Genomic DNA, 22392 nt, shown 5'->3' on the forward strand with positions numbered 1-22392 from the left:
TTAGATGATCAAGACTGTAAGGAATTTTGTGAAAGGAGTCCTGAAGAAGGGGAAAACAGGCCATGCCCTGGCTATGAGGAGGCACTTGAATGGTGGCTGTTGTGTTACCATTGCCCACTTTGTCTCTTTCCAGGTGGTGTCCATATTATTACCACATGTTGATGGAATCCTTAAAGTGTGTCCTAGATATGTCTATCACCGCCTTCTTGCTATATTTGAAGCTTTAGATTGGTTTGCTCTACACAGAATTTCCAGTGTTGCAAGAAATTCTTTCCAATCACCTCAAAAGATCTTTCACAAGTATTTACTTTGGAATGAGCAGATTTTCTCATCAATTTCTCTTGTAGATTTCCATGACTCTGCTTCATAAAAAAGGACAGACAGGATGCTAATGTTACAAATCTGTATTTTTGTGTCTACTCCATGCTACTTTTCCAAATCTTTTCAAGTTTATGAAAGTTGTTTACTGTTTTTGATATTCGTTGCTTGACATCTAGCACGGTGTAAACATCATTGCACATTTCACTCCCTAGATAGGCAAAATGACTTACTTTTTCTATAGTTTCTTCATCCATTCTAATGGTTATTTTTGAGACATTGATAGCCATATATTCTGACTTGCCCTTGTTGATGAACAAATCAACTTTTTTGCTGCATCTACAGAAAGCTGGTCTTTTCTTCCATTAAATAATGTATTGAACTGGACAGGACAATGTCATCAGCAAAAACAAGATCATCCAATTGTGCTGTATCATTTGTCCATAGAATTCCTTGCTTGCCTTCTGCAGTTACTTTCCTTCTGACATAGTCAATGACCAATGCAAATGATAGTGGTGGAGACATAATACACCTTTGCTTTTCTGCAGCTGCCACTGCAAACCATTGGCTGATGTTGTCACCATCTCTGACTGCACATTCCGCATTATAACAGAGATCCTTTATTATTCTAATTATTTTTGCTGGTATTCTGTAATGTGCCATAATTTTCCAAAGATTTTCCAATCTCTGTGTACACTATCAAAAACATCTGGAAATCTATAACATTTATCACATTTTGTTGTATAATATGTCTAAGGTCAACCATATGGCTTGCACATGCATTCAATGGTCTAAAAACCTACTTGTTCCTCTCTAAGTTGAAGGTGTATTTGTTTCTTGATATGTTCCAGGGTGATGTACCACATGATTTCCCCAGGCACTGAGATTCCTCTCCAGTTATGCAGCTGGTAATTCTTTGGCAATTTTACTATAAAGGTAATTATAAGGCCTCTCTTCAACTGTGTTGGGTTCTTTTCTTCATTCCATATTCTGTCAAAAAACACAAGGAAAGTCTGGGTTGTTTCATCACTTGCTTTTAGCATATCTCCAGTAATGTTATCCTCTCCAACTGCTTTAACATTTTTTAGTTCACTGATGGCTTTTCTAATCTCTTCCACTGTAACATCTCCTAAATCAATATCAAGCTCTAGTGGTAGGACTTTATCACGTATTTCTGGTAGTTTGCTTCTGCACTAAGAGTCTCCATTGCATCTTTAACAGGGCCTCCAGTACTCCTAAAGTTTCCTATTTAGCTGTTTGATTGTCTTATACAAGGCTTTTTGGCTACATTTTTGGCCTCTTGACATTTTCTATCAATATAAGCCCTTTTATCTCTTCTAGCACTCTTTATATCTCTATTTAGAGCTCTATATTTTTCTTGTCATTTGCTTGTCTCTTCACGTGTCAGCATTCATGGGTTTTTGCTTTCTTCTTTTTTCCATTGCTGCCCAAGTAGCATCACTAATCCATTTTTTCCTTTTAGATTTCATTGTTATTAAAACTGTCTTTGCATTTTCTAGATAGCACTCTCTGATGTTTTCCCACAGAGTATCAATGTCCTGGTTTTCTTCAGTTAACTCCATTACCACACCGAATCTGTTCTTCATTTCAAGTTGAAAAGCACTTTTTTGTGTTTGGGTCTTTTAATTGTGTGCTGTTGATGCACGGTCTTCTTTTAACCTTCTTCATCCTCTTTAACTTGATTTTCAGTTTAGTAATATAAGGTTTATGGTCACTGCTCACATCTGCTTCCCTGTACGCACGTACATCTACCAATGAGCTACAAAACGTTCTTGAAAGGCAGAAGTATTCTATCTGGTTCTTTGTAGTACCATCTGGGGAGTTCCATGTTACTTTATGGATTTCTTTTTGAGGAAATGTTGTTCTATCTGTCACTAGGTAGTTCACACTGCACATTTCTACTAATTGTTCACCATTTTGGTTCATGTTCAAACCCCTGCCACACTTTGCCCATAATTTTATCCAACCTATCATTGTTAATTCCAACCTTTACATTAAAATCATCCATGTTCACTTTGATATCATGTGTTGGGGTCTTGGTTAACATGTCCTGTAATAAATACTAAAAAGCATCTTTTTCCTCATCTGGTGTTTTGTTTTGGTTTTTTGGTTGATGCATTGCATTGTATAACTCTTAGTTTGAAACATCTAGTCTGAAAGTGAGCTCTAATAATTCTTTCATTGACTAATTCACACTCAGTCATTGCCTGCTTTTCTTCATTTGACAGTAGGATTGGTACATGTTTCATGTTTACCATCCACATTCCCAGAATAGATGATGGTCTCATTTATTTCTCTAAATTGTAGTTTGTTTGAACCTGTCCATCTACACTCACTGATTCCAATGGACATCAAGATGGTATCTGGCCATTTCTTTAACTATTTGAGCAGTTTTAGTAGCTTCATACATAGGTCTTGCAATCCAAAACATGATTTTCATTATTGATCTCACCTTGAGCAAGGGACTTTATGGGTTTTATTAATGCCTGTCATATTCTTCACAGGAAGCTGATCTATTGTTCAAGCTTGCTGTACGCCAGTATAGCTCCTGGTGTTCATTTCTGTAGTAAGTTTGTTTCTTTGTGGTAGGGTTGTTAGCCTCATGCAGAACCTTAGGTCCACGGCTCCTTATTCATTATTCAGAGCTGTCCACATGTGGATATGCCCCCATTTGCAACCCAGGACACGTGCTTAGAAGCTTTGGATGCCACGAGATAAAACATTTTACAGGAGAAAATATTTTATACTAATGCATCAAAGCCCCTTAAATGATTATGTATTATACATGTAGGGCCTGACTCTCCTCCTTCTTACTTAGATTTTACTCTGTTGCATTCAATTCTGATTTACACAGGTGTATGTGAGAGGATTAGGTCTATAAAGCACCTAATGTAGCTGAGGATAGAATCTGGCCCTAAAAGAGTTCTAAATGATGGTGGGTGCAGAGGGAGATGTAATTTGTTCCTTGTGTGGCAGGCAGCAGCTGTACTAGCTAAGGTGTTCAGCCAATCCCTAGGCAGGAGGGGAGTTATAGCTCCAGCCAGAGCTCAGTACAAGACTGCCTAGAAGATGTACTGAATCAGTCCATCTCATGGGTTTCCTGGTTCTCCTCCTCCCTAGTCAACACCATCTACTATTTTGTCTGTTTTAGTGAACTACAGACCCTCACTGCCAGCAGCCTGGGTTCCCATGGAGGAAGTAAATCATGCTCTCTGAATGTAACTGAAATTCCTAAGATCTAAAGCTATATGTATACCTATTAAATATTGCAAATTACATATAAATTATATTCTGCGTATATTTAAAAATATTTTTAAAAACCAGGGAATTCTGCATTAAAAGTGACATCCCAAAGATAAGTCACATGGTTCTGAATGAAAAGGTGAATTCAGGAGAAAATATTAGCTTGAACTTTGGATCTGATCCAGCACAAAACCACCATAGCTTTCCAGGCTGCACAGACTTCAGAAGGCTTTGGATGTTAGCTGTGTAGTAAGAAGGCTTATGCTTGAGATGTATAACCTTGCTTTTGGAAGGTAACATACTAAGTGCTTGTCTAGATTAGGATAAAAAATGTATGTTTTTTAAAATGTGTTAGCTAACATGTTTTAAACCTCTAATGTACTATAGACAGGGCAGGTTGTATTTTAATATGTGTTAGCTGGTCGAGGTGAACCCTGGGAGGAACCTGTTGCCTTCAGTTATTAATAATTTGTATTACAGTAGTGCTTAAAGGCTCCAAATGCAAATCATTTCATTTCTCTATGCCTCTTTTTTCCCTCTCATTCTTTGTCTATCTTGTCTATTTAAAATAGATGATAAACTCTTTGAGGCAGCAACTGTCTCTAACTTTGTATTCATACAGCACCTAGCACAATGGGGCCTTGATTTTGGTTGGAGTCCCCAGATGCTACTGTAATACAAAGAATAATAGTAGAATTTGCAAGCATTGTACATATAAAGTAAAACTAAGTCACATTTTCAAAAGCAATTTAAGCATGTAGTAGTCTAAGTCCTACTGACTTGCAATGAGACATAGGCTACTACATCCCTCTGAGTATGTGTACACAGCAAAAGTTGTGCCTGGGCTAACCTGCCTGAGCTAATGCAGGTAATGATAGCAGTGAAGATAGCGCGGCACAGCCAGGTATAAGTCTGACACAGAACCTGGGTACATATGTGGCTCTTAGCCACGCTGAAGCCTGCACTTCCCTGTCTGCACTGCTATTGCTACCCATGCTAGCTGGATTCAAGCTCGCTCTGGTAGGCTAGCCCATGCCCAGATTTTGCTATATAGACATACCCTAAGTCACTTTTAAAAATGAGACTTAGACTCCTAAGTGACCTAGGCGCATCTGAAAATTGTACCCACACCTAGGAAAAAACTGTCCCTGCCTTGAAGAGCTTACAATCTAAAATGACAAAAAGAGGAAGAAAAGTATTAGTAGTATCCCCACTTTACAGATGGAGAAATGAGGCACACAGAAACTGACTTGTCCAAGCAACATAGGAAATCTGTGGCAGAACTAGTAAATTAATCCAGATATCCTGAGTCTCAGACCAGGGTCTTAATAACAATACCATTCTACCTGTCCCACTGGGACACACATGAATAAGGTTTTATAGGGCTGTGCCCTAGGCTCTCTGCTCCTGCATTCCCCAGTATTTGGGGCCATCTGTCTCATACACTCACAAGGGTGACTGATGCTATAGTAAAGCATGGGTTAAAAACAAAAATAAAAGAATTACTGGGTGAGGGCTTCCCCGACCCCCTGGTAGCTAGAAGTCTGTGATTGGGGTCTCCCACCTCCAGTCACCAAACATTGCCTGTGGGGAGTAACCTCCTTCCTCCCACTTGTCGAGGTTTGTGAGACTGGGTGCCTGTGTCTGTGCACTCTGCAACCAAGTCTTTTCAGGCAGCAGGGCCCCTTGTTGCCTCCCCTTGACTGACCTCTGGAAAGGCTCCTGTAACCATCTCCCTGGCTGTCAATCAGCCAGGGAGAAAATCTGCCCCTATATTAAAGCACACCACCACCCTGATGTCACTCCCAGTTGCCATGCCATATATGGCTATCTGGCTGGGTGGAGTCTTGTACAAATGGCTGACTAAGCTGGTGTTTGGCAGCTACTGCAGTACCGATGGCTGCAACTGTAGCTCTCAGGACTGTCAGAGAGCCTATGGGCCAACAGCCACTGAGGAAAATTTTGCATGGATTTGACCCTTTGGATTTCCTGGTTTATATGTTTGTGTCAATTTTAGCTTTATTTGATTTCCTTTAAAAGAGAGGGAGAACTGGATGTCTGAAGGGACTGACAGTAGGCTGCAAATATTTTCACTTCTACATTGGCAGTTCAAACCAGTTAAAATCAGCAATGGTGACTGCATCTGAAATCTATGCAGTAGCTTTCATAAAATGAGTTGGTGGGTCTTAATCCAGTTCCTAATGGACAGATCACAAAATCCACCATCTCATTTGGCACTGACTGGTTCCCTTCTTGGTTGCTATAGCAGCAAAGTCAAGAATTGAATAGGTTATGGAGACTGAACTGCACTCTAAATAATACCTCAGGTGGAAAAGAGGCCCATTGGCAAAACAGTCTGTACTGCTGTTTCCTGTCCTACATCTACTTAGAGGATGCTAGTCCCCAGAAATATTAATTTGGAACCTTTTACTACCACTGAATTCACTTTACAAGTACTGTAAAAACAGCTGTTATTACCATAAGTTAGATGGGAGGAAAACTATGTGAAGGTTACAAAGCAAGGCACATCCGACATTTACTGAGATATTACCTGAATGGTATTATCGCCACACAGTCAGCTGTGGCCTCTTCTAATGTATATATATTTAATATGAATATTATTTATCCAGTTGACCAAAGGAATTATTCCGGTCCATCACAGGTAAAGACATCATTTACAACTGCTTTTAAAATGCATATTAGTTATTGAAAAGAATAAATTATCTCCTTGAAGCCCTCCAGTGTGTTGCTTAATTGTGCTAGCCATTAATGTGGAGTGTTATGTCAAATTAATAAAGCAAATGTGTAAACTTTAAATCACAAAAACACAATGAAGTGACCTTAAAAACCTGACTTCTGGCTCGCTCATGAATTCCTGGAGCACCCACCGAAGTTACAATGAAGTGTGAGACTGGGCCTTTAAACATCACGGTTGGAACATTCAGAGAATGCAGGAAATGTGGTTTGACACTTTGCCAAGTTATGCTTACAAGGGAACTTCAGTGATTACTTGTACTCCATTAAGCTTTGACTACACTGAGCTTCCTTTCTAACTTTCCCACTATTCTGTTCTATACAGGTTTTTACTTCTCCCACCACCATAGTATCTGAGTGCTTCCAGTACTGCAATTCCAATCACTGCACTACAGCCAGTGCAGACCCCATGAGTGACAGCAACAGTGAGATTGCTAATGTGGACTGGCCATCATTTTATCATGGACTGGCCAGTGACATTTTAACTATCTTATGATCTAGATCTGCTGAGTAGGATTAGATGACACAGAGGTAAAAATGTTAGTGGCTAGCCTGCAGTAGCTCTCCTACCATTGCTATCTCCAAAGGAACTGTACTGATGCTTAGGAAGGAAACCATGTCAAAACCACTTTTAATATTATTTGGGCAAGAAAAGTGTTATAAGTGGTTCCCAACCTTTTTGGCTCGAGGGCCACAAATATCATTTTTACAACCCGGAAGTGCCATCAGTCTATCAACTCATTAAAAATGTACTGACATATATACCATTAAGGACTGCAAATCACTACGTATTTAAAATAAACATTTTGATGCTACTGTCTCATTTTTACATTCATTGTTTTACACCTACAAATTACTCACAGTATGTCACATGCTCACAAAGCACTAGTGTAGATGAGTGACTGTCACTACACACTGAAGCACATGGCCTGGCAGCTAAGTAATGGTGGGTGCAGGGCCCACACATTGGGGGCGGGGAAGGGTACACTTTACCCGGGCCCCAGAGGCTCTGGGTGGCCCAGCCCAGGCTGCAACCCCCATTACCATGAGGAAAACATTGAGACTAAATTGTAGATCATGCCTGAGGATATTTATAGAAACTTATTACCCTGTATCTATTGTCCAGATCTTGTGAGATTTGCTGGAGCCAATCAGAACAATGTTAGAACAGTTTCAAGCAACATTCAGAACAGTGAGTTGCTGGGTGTGCTGGCCCAGCCCAGGCCCTTCTCTAGAATAGAGAGTGTGTGCTTGTGCAGTTAAAATAGGACTTCTAGTTTGAGACTGAGAGAGAGATTTGTGCTCCTCTCTGTGACGTGGTCTATCATATCAAGATCAAGAACTACCAGTCCCAGAGTTCCTTGTGCATAGGCAGGCAGGAGGGACAGCTGGTGGGAGGGGCAAAGCAAAGCACCATAAGACAGTGGGAGCCAGTGCTGCTGCTTCTTCTGGTAGGATTTGCAGGCCCAAAATGTGAGAGTGTCTAATTCACTCACAGTCTCACACACCCCATGCTGCCATGTCTGGTGGTGGCTATAAATACAAATCAGGCAGCCAGAAACATAAGGAGGTTAAAAAAAAAGGAACTAAAAGAAGCTAAAGCACACCAATCTATCCTCCAGTTTTTCAAATCAGACAAGGCCTTTCTGCAGTCAGGCAATATACTAACTAGGGAAGCAGATGAGCAAAATCAAGATGAAAATGATTTCAATACAGAGACTGTGTCTGTGGCACTGGCAACTGATGACAAAAAAAAGCTGCCAGAACATGCATCATGTGACTAATGCTTGAAGATCCTCAGATAGTATCACCATTAGCACCACCACATTCAGAAGGTTTACAAGAAACAGGAGAAGTAGTGCTACACTGTTTCTTGTTGTTTCAATGATCCAAGCTTGTGACCTGAAAAGCCACAAAGCTTGTGATCTGAAAAGAACGGTTAAGCCACCTAGCTATCTTGTCTACTGAGTGTGAACTTGCAAGAGAAATTGACTCTGGGGGGCTAATTCATGATTTTGCAATGAAAAAGACAAGAAAAATAAAGCTTTAAAGTTAATTGGCCTAATTATAAAATGTTTGCAGTCACATTGGTCCATTAGAATAAAAAAATCAAGACACTGACAGGATATAATACATTTATAATGACCAAAAAGTTACAAAAGTCAGCAAACTAGTAGGACTCTCAGCTGGGTGTTATGTTAAACAAAATTAGCAAAGGGGGCATTTTTCAAAAATGTAGAATATGTAACAGTAATTTAAGAATTCAAACTTTTTTCATGGCTCAAGAGATTATATGTATGGGATGAGGGATTGTGGTATGTGTATGGGAGGGGGCCCATGTTACAAGTTTGTACTGGGCCTGAAAAAATTACGCTTGGGCTCTGAGTGGATGGCCTGCTAAGTGCAGGCCAAATCAGAAGGCACTGATTTTTAGAGTCCTGCCCCTCCTTAAGCATGGTGGGCCCTGGCTGCTCCGCTAGCAGCCATCCCCGTCTCCACTGCAGCCAGACAGGAGTTCAGTGAGGAGGCTGCTTCCTCACTGATCTCCCATCAGCCTGGCTGCAGCAGGGAAACCACATGTGTCCTGTAGCCCCGTGCACTCCAGCTGGGTCCCTAGGCAGTGGCTCCCTCCCTCTGGCTCCAGCAGGGACCCAGCGCCTATGGACCCAGGCAGAGTGCTTTGCTATGCTCCCTGCTACAGCCAGGGAGAGGGGAGCACTGATCTCCCATTCTCTTGGCTGCAGCAAGGAACCTGCACCTATCTTGTAGCCCCACAGCAATGCGCTCCAGCTGGGTCCTTAGGCAGCAGCTCCCTTTTGCAGCCACTGGGAGAGGAGCAGCGGGCCACTTTGAAAGACCCCATGGACCAAACACTGTGCTAAAAAATGTAACACTTTCAATAGTTTTTCTGGCCAGCATACTCCAAACCATTCTACAAATTATGCTCTGGCATCTATTCTCTTGGGGTTAGGCTTGTTCTGTACTAGTCCTGGAAACTATGTTTAACATGTTAACCTAGTATAAGTTCTGGACTACACAAAGAATATTGGGATCTGCAATTGTTCACCAATCCACAACGTGGACACTTTTGCCACCAGCAACATAGTAGTTAAAAATGCCTCAGTATTGCCATCTCAAGAATTCAAAAATTGAGTCAAAACCATGAGATTTTTAAAACTAATGATTTGTGGGTTCTTTTCATATGCTTTCTGAGCCTCTTGCATTCATGTTTTTAAACTCTCTTCAACCATAAGGTGTAGAAAACTTACTTTTTCAGTGAAAGCGGAGACTCTCACAATCACAATTCTAGAACCTGAGGCTTCAAATAAAATACCAAATATTGCAAGACTCATGAGAAATTGAGAGTTGGCAACAGAATCCTTTCTTCATCCCAGCCTCCACAATAGCTACAGTTAATGGAGTTACACTCGTGGAGAATTATGTGGCCTAATTTTCCTAATGTAGAAACAGTTAAGGGAGGGCCCTTGTGCTATGCATTGATTTACTTGATTGAGAGTTCTTTAGGGAAGGAACTGTGTCTTATTTAAAGGTTTGAACAACACATATTAGGTGTTTTTATTTATTTGTATTGCAAAAGCAACCCCCATCTCCCAAGCAACAGGGCCCTAATAAAACTTGCACTGTCTTTCAAATACAGGCATACTAGATTTTTTAAAAAGTGAAGTTCCCAGGACCACTGTCTGGAAAATGCACTGTATTCTGTTATATTCAGCTGTGGGTGCCTAAACTCAGGTAACTAAGGGGAATATTTTCAAGCACACCAGAGGGATCTAGAAGCCCAAGTTCCATTGGGACTTTTTCCTCTTTAATCCCATCGGGTCTTTTGAAAAATCTCCCCCTCAATCCACATTTAGTCACTTGGAGTTTTAAGAGCTTATTTCCGTTGCAAAGTTTTGGTTTGAACGCCTAATTTTAGGCAGCAAAGCTTGAAAACATTGGCCAAAGAACCTCGTCAATAAGGCGAGGACACCCTGGAGGTCACAGCTAGTGCGCCAGCGGCAGTGAATTCCTGCTGGTGTACTGATCACTTCGACAGGTAAATCGCCCGTGGGTCTTCAAAAACACCAAACCAAGCCACAGTCACTGCAGGAAGACGCGGCACGCGCCGATCCCAGCTCCCCTGCAGGGCTTGTGACGTGGAAGATTTCCGTCCACGCAGGCAGCTGCCCTGTGCTCACGGGACTGCAGAGAGGATAAAGCAGAGGCTGCAGCACGCCCTGACTGACTGACTGACTGACTGACTGACAGACAGACCGACCCCTCTCCGCCCAGGCCCACCAGCAGGCTCCCGCCCCCCCATCCACCACACAGAAGGACGGAGGCGGACGAACACTAGCAGCCTCTTGTATCCGGCCCGCGCCCGCCCTTCTTTATCGGCCTTCTCCAGCCCCGCCGCCCGGCGCGCCGCGCCGCGCCAGCCCATTGCGACCCGCGCCCTTTCTCGCCACGTGACTAGTGCCCGGCTTCCGGGTTGGCTTCCTCCGTCATCAGCGTGCGCCGTACCCGCGGCTGGCTTGGGGCGGCGCGCGCTCCCTCTCCGGGCTGAGCGGGGGAAGATGGCGCTGCTGGTGCGGGACCCCGCCGCTTCCCGGGCGCAGCTAGTGCCGCTGCCCTCTGGGGGCGGCTCGGTGCGGGACTGGCTCCGCATTCGCTGCCGGACGCTGGTAGGAGCGGGAGGGCGGCCGGGGGCGCTTCCTGCCCCATGGGGGGTGTCCCGCGGCGGGGCGGGGACGGGAGCTCCTGCCGGGGGAGAGGGGATGGTGGGTGGGGGGGGGAGAGAGATGATGCCGATCTGGGGCCTAGAGATTCCGCTGTGCTCCTCTGCCCGGTGTCTTGGGCCTGCTGGTGGATCATTTTCCTCCCTGCAAAACCGGTGTGTGTGTTTGTGGGGAATAGAGGCCTGCTACCGGAGGGTTTGCTTTTGTTTAACAAACTAGAAAATCTCTAGACCAGCCAAGACGTGAGCTTGAAGGTCCCTTTCCACCCAGACCCTCCCACCTTCAATAGTTGAGGAGATCACTGCAATACCAACAGTGCCCATACCTGCACCTCCTTGCAGTGCTTCAGGATCTCACTGACACTTAAATTAAAACAGAGGAAACCCTGGTTTTGGGTCTTAGCAAATAAATGAGGAAGTGATTTATTTAATCTCTAGTAGGATCCTGTTGATTATGACATTTTTCTTAATATGCACAAAACAATATATTATTATAGTAGGCTTTACAGGCCTCAGCTGAGATTGGTGCCCCATTGTGCTAAATATTGTACAAATGCATAGTAAGAGATAGTTTCTTCCTCTGAGAGCTTGCAATCTAAGTAGCAAAAGAGACAAGGAAAAGTTGAGGCACAGAGACAGAAGAGATATTACATGATGTATCCGAAGTCACAAAGGAAATCTGTGGCAGAATAAGGAACTGAGTCCAGGTTTCCTGAGTTCACATCTGGTGCCGTAAATATAATAACATTATTTCTCTCAATTACGAATGATGCTCTGCTATAGCCAAAGGCTATCTTTAAAAAAAAAATAATAATTCAGTTTTCTATTCTCTTCCACCTTCATAGTTGTAGTGAGAACAGCCAGGCTTGCACTCCCAACATCTACCAGTGGTAGCAGTGAAATCTTTCACTCTTTCTGGCAAACTGCATCAGATATGGTGTGCACATTTATGCCTTCACCTATTGTTACCACACAGGGAGCCAGGAAACTCTGATCTCTTCTTCTTACAATTACTGGAGGAGTTGACAATGCACTAGATAAAACTTTGACATCCTGGGGTTGTGGGCATCTTCTTTCTTTCCTCTTACTGCCCTAGCTGAGTGGAGGAGGTGCTTATTTTATTTTTTTTGTTTTGGTTGGTACAAAGTTTAAAGACCTCCAGTAAGTGATATAAAGTGCATTTTAACAGTGGAATTCATTTGCAGGCAAATGTAAACTCTATAAGCATCTTTAACCTTCACTATAAACTCAAATTGGAAAAATACTTTGCATTTTGTACTTTAATTCCAGTTCATCAGGTGAATTACCTGTAACTTGATTTAAAAATGTGTTTGTAAGTTTTAAGATTACATATTCAGTGAATGTTTGTGGACTTGGAAAGCTTCTACTTTATTTTTAATATCTTACTAAAAAGGAGGAAAAAAGCCCATTCTCCTTTTATTGTGTTCTTAAAATGGATTACTCAGGCTGATCAAACTCCATTTTTATAGACTGAACTTTATTGTTTCTAGGGCATTCCTGAGGACAGTGTCTATGTGAAGTGTAATGGACGACTGGTTAACTCTGAAGATTTGCTACAGGATGGAGTTGTTTATAGTCTGGAGCCAAGACTTTGTGGTGGAAAAGGAGGTTAGTTGCTGATGCTGTTCTTTTACTGCATAGGGGAAAAAACTGTCAAATGTTTAATGTATTAGATTTCAAAAGCTCCTAGGGGATTTAAGAATCTAAATTTTAATGAAAATCAACAGGAGTTAGGATCCTCAGTCACTTAGATGTTTTTGAAAAGATTACCCTAACCCATGACCTATGGAGGTTCTTTGTTTATTTTATTCTACAATCAAACTTGGGAGTCAAAAAAATCCTTGATAGCCAGAACCCCTTTATTCTAAGATTCCATGGTCATAAAACTCACCACAGAATCTACCACTTGCCATGCAGTCCTGCTCCAGAATCAAACTTTCATTTAAAAAATATATGAACATAAAATGTGAAGTGAGTGTAACTGATGCAGAGCTGGTTTCCTGAGTCTACAGCACAGACAATCTGAAATTGTACCTGTGAACCTAAACCATTTAAATGTCAGAATAATCTGTTTCTGCTAAAGTAATGATCAGTGAAAGATTCAGTTATAATGTGTTTATCCCACAAACTCAAATTGCTTCCCAGTCCTTTGTTTCAAAAGACCCAGCTACCTACTGCTCAGCTGCCAAAATAACTCACTTTCCTCTCAGTAACTGCATTAAATAAATTATGCATCATCAGTACAAAAATATGCACCCCTTTGACACACTGAAATATAGGCACATAAAAATGAATTTAATAACAAAATAAAGCAGGTCACTGGGCTAATTATATTTTCATATTTGATAAATAAATGCTTCCATTTTAAAATGTTAGGAAAAGCTGGGGAACTTCATTTATCTGCATGCCACAGAAATCAAGGGGGCTTGCTTCAGAAGTCAAGTCCAGCTTGTTGCACTTCATCTATAGAATTAGGCAGAATTGAAAGTAAATTCTGCATCTGTAACTTTTTAAATCGACCTGAAGACAACGGACTACTGGTATTTGTTTATAACTTGCAAACTTTATCCATTGTCATGACTGCCTGCTTCTACTCTACTGTAACAACCCAGAATGCATCATTCTGTGATGTCACAGATGCCATTGGAGTCTTCCTGGGGCTGGTCAACTAAATATTTTTCCAAATCATGGTTAGGCTTGTCAAGTACTTCTGTTTGGGTTTTAAAATAAAAATATGGGATAAAACAAGGAAACTGGTCACAAGCCTGAACCTATACCGGTCTGAAGGCCAGCTTAATATCCCATTTGACTCCAAATCAGGCAAAGTCGCAGAGAAACTGAAAAGTTTATGACTTTTTTGAAAAGTTTAGGGCCTGGGAGCATTACCACTGACTTCAGTGGGAGCAGAATTGGCCCAGGTTTAGAAAATAGTTCTCTGTACTCTTCAAAATATAAAATCCAGTGGAACTTATAATAAGCAACTTCCTCCCAAGGGCCTGCTTGGAATCAGCTTTGCAAAATTCTATTAATCTATGGCAATAGTTTGTTTTAATAGGTGAGTGAACAGGTGACTCTCATGGTATGGATGGGTGTCTGGCTTGGTAATTTTCATGGCATTTTTTCAAGGATCTTCAAGGATTCTAGTACAGTTTTGTTCAGCTTTTAGTTAAGAATAATGTAATAATTGGCACTTACATAGTACTTTATAGCTCTGCACTGACATTGCAACTTACATGATACTTTAAAGCTCTGCACTGTTTCTTTGTAGTAGTTAGGTAAGTATTATCCATAACTGGTGAGGGGTTATGAGATAGAAGTTAAGTGACTTGACTAGTGACAAGAACAAGTGGTAGAGTTGTAAATAGAACTTAACATTACGGAGTTTCCACCAGAGAACATTGCCTTATGTGACTGCCTCGATCATGCAATTAATTTTTTCTGGCATTCTGCAAAATTCACACTATAGCCTGCAAAAAATCACTTTCCTATCCTCTGTGCAGGTGTCCTCAATATGGGGGTCATGATAGTTGTCCAGTTGGGGAGGTCCTGTGGTCCTGATATGGAAAAGACTGAGAACCACTGCATAAGATTGAGAACCTCTGCGCTAAGAGACTCTGTAGTATCAGAAATACAGATTCTAGGGATATCAGTAGCTCAGGAACCCAGCTGGCATAGCTTCAGGAGAGTTAAAATTAAAAGTTAGTTTAAACTTAGTTATACCTTGGATGCCTTTCTTTGACTTGATGTTTGAGTCATTCAGCTCAATAATATAGTTTATCACATTGTATCTGTTAAATATTTACAGCTCACCTTTGGCCTAAGTTATTCTGAGAGAAAGCAAGTAGCTAAATTTTCTGTATTCCTTTCCTGATCAATGGTGGGACTAACAAAAATTTTTTCTCTAGTATATTATGTCTCGTTGACAAAATCTCTGATTGGGGGTGGGGAGGAAGAGGAATAGTTACTTTTAAAAACTGTAATGGTCCTAATCCTGTAGATTTCTCTATCAGAGCTTTATAGCTGACTTCTGGTAACTTTCAGGTTTTGGATCTATGCTCCGAGCACTTGGTGCTCAAATTGAAAAGACAACTAATCGAGAGGCTTGCCGAGATCTTAGCGGAAGGAGACTACGCGATGTTAACCATGAAAAAGCGTGAGGCATTTACTTTCTCAGAAATATCATTATAAAATGAATTACCTATATTTTATTGTTAACAGAAGTGGTCAAATAAGAGGATCTTATAATCAGAATAATGAAACTTTATGGATATTAGAAGGAGCTTTTCACTCTTTGAAACCCTTAGCACAATATGGATAGCAGCCAGCAGAAGTCAACTGTCTGCTTGCTTAAGAGTATATAGCTGGTGCAAATTAAAGGTGACAATACTGCAACCTGTTTGTGACACATTTGTCTGCACGTCTTGTGTTTCTCAGGGGTGTAGAAGAATGTTCTCACACAACAGAAAAATTATAGCATTCTCAAAGCACACTGTCCTGTAGCTGCAGGCCAGTGATATTCACCCAGCTTTGGAGCCCATCATTAGTTTGTCTTGCATAAATAAACCTTCCTCCCTCCTGTAGTGAAATTTCCAAGAGTTGCTGTGGGGTGATTCTTTTTTTATGACTAATTCACCTATTTCCTCTCCTCTTCCTTTTTCTGTCCCCAACAATGGGTGAAAGTGTTCAGTAACTGCAAAGCAATAATTATTGTAAGATTGAAATGTCTGAATGGTTCCTATTTCCTGGATCTTTTATTCTCTACAGAATGGCTGAGTGGGTGAAGCAGCAAGCAGAGCGGGAAGCAGAAAAAGAACAAAGACGCCTGGAAAGGCTGCAGCGTAAACTTGCAGAACCAAAGCACTTTTTCACTAATCCAGACTACCAACAACAATGTCACGAGATGGCTGAGCGGCTAGAGGATTCAGTCCTTAAAGGTACTACCGAGCACTTGGAATGACTCCTTATAAATAACCCTTATCAGTCAACATAGGACTATTTTCAATCATAGCCTATTAAAATATGGCAGTTTGAATTAACTCTATTTGAGAAATTGTTACTGACCATAAATATGGTGGGCTACGTTTCACTGTTTCATCTGGATGAAATAGACTAAATTTGACTACTGATGAAAACCGATGGAATTAGCTTTTCCTCCCTTTGAATATAATTAATTGGAATATTACACAGCGAAGTTGCAACATAGATACAAGTGAGATATCATTTTACACCAAGGTAGCGTACAGGTAGGCTACATGACTCCAAGGTTAGCAGCAGTGCTATCAAGAACTTTCTGAAGATGGTGATGAGAACTTAGTAGTAAGAATCATATGTAAACTTTTTTGTAGTAAAAAAATCATAGATTAACAAATTTTATGGAGAGTTTAGAAATTGAATATAATCTATAAAATATTTGGATTACACAAGTGTCCTTTGCAGTTATTTTATTTAGTCAATGATTTTTACCCTGTTGGGAGGTTCATGCCTGTTCTGAGTTTATGTGGAAGACTTCACACTTCAGGACGTTCAGTCCAGCACCTTACACCATGCTAAAGAAAGACCGTATTTATGTATTTATGGAAAGTAACTTGAATCATAGAGCATCCTGTTTTCCTTTTAAAGCTCTCAGTAGCTCAATCTTCTTATGTGGACTTGGTGATCTCATAATAACCTATCTAGAGTAGAATAGATCTGCAAGGGTACTAAACTTTTAACTTTTGCTTTGAAGGAATGCAGGCCTCTTCCAGTAAAATGGTGTCTCCAGAAACCAGAGATAGTCGGAAGCGCCCAAATGAGTCTGAAAAGAGTGGAGCCAAATTTGGGAAAAAGCAATGTTTTTGGTAAGTGTTCTGGCTAGAACTAGCTTTGTAAAGGATAAGAAAGATAATAGATAACTACCATGGGATAATGATCAATTTTTTTACCAGTGGTACAGATTTAAAAATAAAGGGTTTTAAAATAAAATACCATTTTAACTAATCACCAGCAAAATCCAGACAGCTGAAAGTGAGTGTTACTTAGGAATAGTTGGTATAGAATAACTACCACAATTCTACAGAAACCAAGGAAATCTAATCTGATAGAGCTTTGGCCCCTCACTTCTCTCCCTCCTACTACTTCACATCCTGGTGCGTCCTGCTGCCTTGCCCTCATCAGTATTCATCTGGATAATTAAACCTACCATTTGTAACCTGAAGACTTTTTTGACCCATTTAATCTTCTCACGCTCCAATTTGGTCATCTTTCGTACAGAAAACAGTGGGAGGATCATACATTGTTCTGTTCTTTTAACAAAATGAGTTTTTAAAGTCCATTATTTATTTAAAATGATGCAATAGAATGGTTAGACGTGGGCAAGGTGTTCCTGTGGTTAAAGGTCTGCCACATGGCAGTAGTGGATTCATCTCATTCTTGACTAGGAGTGCTTTGGAAAGTGTATCTGGCTTTTGAGGGAGTGCCTGGAGTTATCTACAGTAACAGTTACTTCTACCCTTCTGAGTGCGGGAATTAAATTGGTCTGGAGACAATCCAGTTTAGTTCTCTTTTGCTAGGCTTGTACAGTGGGGCTTTTTGGGGAAGTCTGGCACATGAAAGGGAAAATGACTTTTTAATTAAAAATTTGTAACCAGTGTTGTTTGTAACAGGATGGGAGTGGATGCACTGGAGGATCCTGAGAGCTCAGATGATGGTGGTAGTGAAGATGATTCTCCTAGCATGGCAGAATGTAGTTGGCAATCAACTGGCAGCCATGTTGAAAAGATTGAACTCATAAGTGAGTGTCCCAGTAGTTCAGAGGATTCCATAGGATACAGTTCAACCTCTAATGCTACTGAGAAATCACAGGAACAACCAGAAGATATCGGAAAAGATCTACCAGAGGAGGTGCCTGCAAGTGGGCAGACTGAAACTCCAGCAACTGATGAAAAAAATGAAGCAGCTAAGATCCTAAAGGATGGGGAGCAAGAAAACATTTCAGCTACTCAACAGGAAACTCAACAGTTGCAAAGCACAGTAAGCAGTACTAAATGTGAATGTCTAAAGATGGACCTATTGCTGCTTCTTCCTCTATTCCCATCATCTATCTTTGGACCACATTTTCTATCATTCAGTTAGTGAATGACCTACCTAACTGACATAAAGGGACATAGCCAAAGTTGTTGGGTCTATAAATTAACTTGCCTTGACAGTTCTCGTGAAAATTCATATTTCTAAAGAACGCTCACTGTGGGTTCTAAATAGCTCCTTACAGCAGCTCAGAACAATCCCCAAGTCACTGCATGTACCACTTTAAAACAAATTGGTTTAGATATGCTAGATCCTATAATGATCTGTATGCAGTAGTCTTCTTTTGCAGTCAGAGGCAGGGATCAAAGAGCAATCAGAATTCTTGAGGCAAGATGAAAGATTTTCATGCTCACTTTATCAGGTTTAGTCACATCACCTGTAAGTGTAGGTTGACCTTAATATTCATCCTTGAAGGTCTCCTAAGCTAGAAGTTAGTCCCTTGGGTCTTCTGTTTGGAGCAGACAAAAGCCAATGACTAGTTCATCTATCTTGGTTTCCTCTTATAAACACTTCTAAGGTGGTTTTGTCCAAGCACCATACTGATGTGGCTGAGACTGCAGCTCTCATTCAGGCAGTGAGATTTGGTTGCAGTATGTCTATTTGACAGTAGCAGCTCCTGGGAGGTGGGAGCAAGGATGTGATGTGCCACTCTTGAGTTTACAAACAATGGTGGAAGAGAAGATTTAAAGGAAATAATGAATCCATTACCTCCACAATGGAGTAACCTCCCTACTCATGTTTCCTTAAAAGATGGGCAGTTCAGAGTCTTATGGAAGCTTATTCAGTCACATCACTGACAGTAGTCAGCTTTACATTAGCTCTTAGCCACACAACTGACATACTGTATTACTTCGAATTTTCATCTGCTGTGTAAGAGGCCTGGATTAGCTTTCTAGCCAATGAAAACTTGATGTTCAGTACTGAGCATGTTGGCACTGAATAAATTGCCAATAATGATGGCAGCCAGATCTGTTCTGTTAGTGTAATAAAACCTATCCTTGAGTTGAGAATAGTCCAGTTCTTCTGCCTTTGTTTGACTCCTGCAGAGTCTTTATTAGTAACAGTAATATGTTTGGAACCATTTGTTCCTCCATAGAGTTGAATCTTGCTAACTTTCATTAACTGCGAAATCCATTGCAAACTATTGAATCTTGACAGTTGGCAAGTAAGTGAACAAACATACATTGAATGAGGGAAAACCCATCACAAAATGTACTTTAGTTTTTAACAGGTGTTAGTTCAGTCAATCGAAACTTTGTAGTATACACTTAGTGCACAGTTGGCACCATCTTAAACTGGATATTTGCAACACTCTTTCCCTCATTATTTGCAGTGTTCCCTAATCTTAGAACTGGAAACTTCACCAATTGCATAATCAATTCTTATTGCAGGTGGTAAATATCATGATAGTGCCCACTGCATTTTGTAAAAGTAGTGACTATAGTAATGAGACCTCTTATCAGCTCCATTCGGTGCTAAGGGACAGCCAGGAGTTTTTTGATGTGTATTCGGTAGTGTGCAATCCTCTATAGAATCAGACTCTGTTCTTAAGTAAATAGTTAATGCTGGGTATTGGGCTGAAAAATGAGTGGTCTCATTTCCGTCACTGGGACTGTTTATTATTGAGTCCCTTTTGGCAAAACTCCAGCATGATGCTTCATGGGAAGCACTATGCTTGTTAATAAGTGGTGTAAGAGTGAGCCCAAATTCCATATCTGGTTGAGTGGATACTAATACATTGCATTGATATGAATCTTCCTAGAAGTAGAAGATGCTGATTTTCTTCATCAGAGGCATGGTTTGTATTAGCTATGCTAAATGTCGAGAAAAGATGCACTCCTAGAGCTTTGCTCTCCCCTAAACACCTTATAAAAAGAGAATGTTTGTTTTATCTGCAGTTCTTGTAACTTCAAGGTGGTTGCAATAGAAATGTATGCTGTCCCCTCCACTTTTCCTACTACTGATGGTGACTATTTCATCTTGGCTATATTTTAAATTAAGAAAATGTAGATTTAGGTCCTGGGCATTGGATGGCCTATGCAACTGAAGGATAAGGCTGTTGAACTGCTGAGTATTTAAGAATTCTGTGTTCATGGGATTATTTTTCTGTTATTTCCAAAGAATGAGAAGATAGGAACAGGTCATCTGTGTTCCTATTTCAAATTTGTTCAGCCCTCTGTCACAAGCAGACTGTGTTAAACCCTGGCCACTAGTTTAGTCCATGGTATTTTGGCAGGATAACTTAGAAATATAGTTGTCTGTAGATCACAGAAAGGACCCTTAGGTTACTGGAATTCAAGTTCAATTGTGAAAATATCCCACTTACTGTACATAGATGTTTAACTAAATCGTCACACTTTGAAAGTGTTTGGATGACTTCTGTAACATGAATTCTTGTTGAAGACCAAATAAGCATAAGCCTAGAAGACCATATTGTAAATCTATTAAAACAATTAATTCATTGCATGTTCTCTCCACAGGAGCCTACACGAATAGATCTGCTGGCATTCAACTCTGCTGCTGAGATGGAAGAGCTAGGATTAGAGACGCTGAAGTTCGAACTGATGGCTGTGGGTCTGAAATGTGGAGGCACTTTACAGGAAAGAGCTGCGAGGCTTTTCTCAGTGAGAGGTCTGTCGAAAGACCAGATAGATCCGGCCCTGTTTGCAAAGCCCTCTAAAGGGAAAAAGAAATAAAATATATGCTGTTGTTAATCTCCTATTTAATATCTGCACTCTCCAAAAAAAACAGCTTCTCTGTTCTGCTGTCACTCTGTAACTTGCCACTTGCATTTGATGTCTATAGATACTCTGATTTCCATTTTTAATAGTCTTAATAAAAGCATCAGTTGTTAACGTAACACACGGAGTAAATTGCAAAGTAGTAAGTGTTAAATATTAAAGGGAGCTAAAACCGTGAACAGCTACATTAAATCATGTAATTAACAGCACACACAGTGTCCCTGGAGGGTAGAAGAAACTGATGTTCAGATGTGATGGTGCTTTCCAGAAAAGGATGCACATCACTGCCAGTGCCCAATTAAGTAAAAGTCAACCTAATGGAGTTAACATAGGATTACTAATTTGCTTTAATCTAACACTCCATTTCGTCCAGATATACCCTTCAGATCGTGGACATTTATTTAAAACGTGTTTCAACCTTGAAAACTGAAGTCTGACTTGAGGGAAAGGGAAAACTGTTGTATGGGTGACATCAGATATGGATAATACACTATTTGTGAATTGCCTTGGTGGTGCTGTCAAGTGTTTAGTATAACAGGTTAAAACAAGTGAAAACATTGCCTTTCTGTATGTGATATAACTTATCAGTGTAAATACGTTTTGTTTCTATGAAAAGCAGTTTAATAAAGGAATCTTTACTTATGAAGCTGTAGAAGAGACTGAATGGGGGGAAGGAGAAGACATCACTTCTATAAATACTTTTGAAGTAGGTATACAAATGAAGGAGGCAAATTAATTGGAAGACAATAAGATGTGGAGCAATGGCTTGAAGCTTAGTGAGAAGTCTTCCTAATAAAAGCAAGAGTATGTTCTCTAGAGAGCTTGATGAAGCACTATCATTGTAGGTATTTAGAATAATGTTTTATACCCCAGTAGTGGAAATGGCTGTCACAAGAGGTCCTGCAAATTTACAGGGGCCATGTGTGGAAGGCTAAGGGCCCCATGCTGCCATGAATTTGTGGGTGCAATTTCCATTGTCTTCAGATAGCAGGATAGATCCTATGAGTAGTCTTTCTTCCTGTTTCCTCCTATTAAATATATATATATTCTCTACCATTTTTATTTCACTTTTGTTTAGAGAGCAGTAAAAGCAAATGAAAGATCCTTTATGCAATGAATAGTCAACATGTGGAATTGTTGCATTAAATCATTAAGACAGCATGCAGGAGTTTAAAACAGAAGTGGGTAATCTTGACCTCCTGCACTTACACTTTGACCATAGCTGCTGGTGATCCTGCAAGCACTCCACTTACAGCCTGAGTATGAAAGTTTCTGTCCTCTGCAGGTATACACTTTTCATGACTACTTGCCAAGGCTGCTGTAACCTCTTTCCCAGACTACTGTGTAGGTTGGACCACTGATATAATCCAGTTTGGGAGTTCTTTTGCATTGACTGCCACTTCTTTACCTTGACTTCCAAAATATAGTTGTATTAGCTAGAGGCAATACTATAGAAAATAAAATATGGAGCTTATTGTAAAGTATCAACAAGCA

At 40.6% G+C, this 22392-nt stretch overlaps 1 protein-coding gene across 1 annotated transcript; it reads left to right on the plus strand.

The window, feature by feature from the left end:
* Positions 1-10700: 10700 nt before the first annotated feature.
* On the plus strand, positions 10701-21540 carry SDE2 (SDE2 telomere maintenance homolog). The gene is made up of 7 exons (XM_067564850.1): positions 10701-11021; positions 12586-12703; positions 15137-15248; positions 15860-16029; positions 16821-16932; positions 17737-18103; positions 20638-21540. The coding sequence occupies exons 1-7, from the start codon at positions 10914-10916 to the stop codon at positions 20851-20853; spliced, it is 1203 nt and encodes a 400-aa protein (XP_067420951.1). The 5' UTR covers positions 10701-10913; the 3' UTR covers positions 20854-21540.
* The last annotated feature ends 852 nt before the right edge of the window (positions 21541-22392 follow it).

The sequence above is a fragment of the Emydura macquarii genome, unplaced genomic scaffold, assembly GCF_026122565.2.
Source record: "Emydura macquarii macquarii isolate MOO-44397 ecotype Brisbane River unplaced genomic scaffold, CSIRO-AGI_Emac_v2 contig_2676, whole genome shotgun sequence".
Classification (NCBI taxonomy): domain Eukaryota; kingdom Metazoa; phylum Chordata; order Testudines; family Chelidae; genus Emydura; species Emydura macquarii.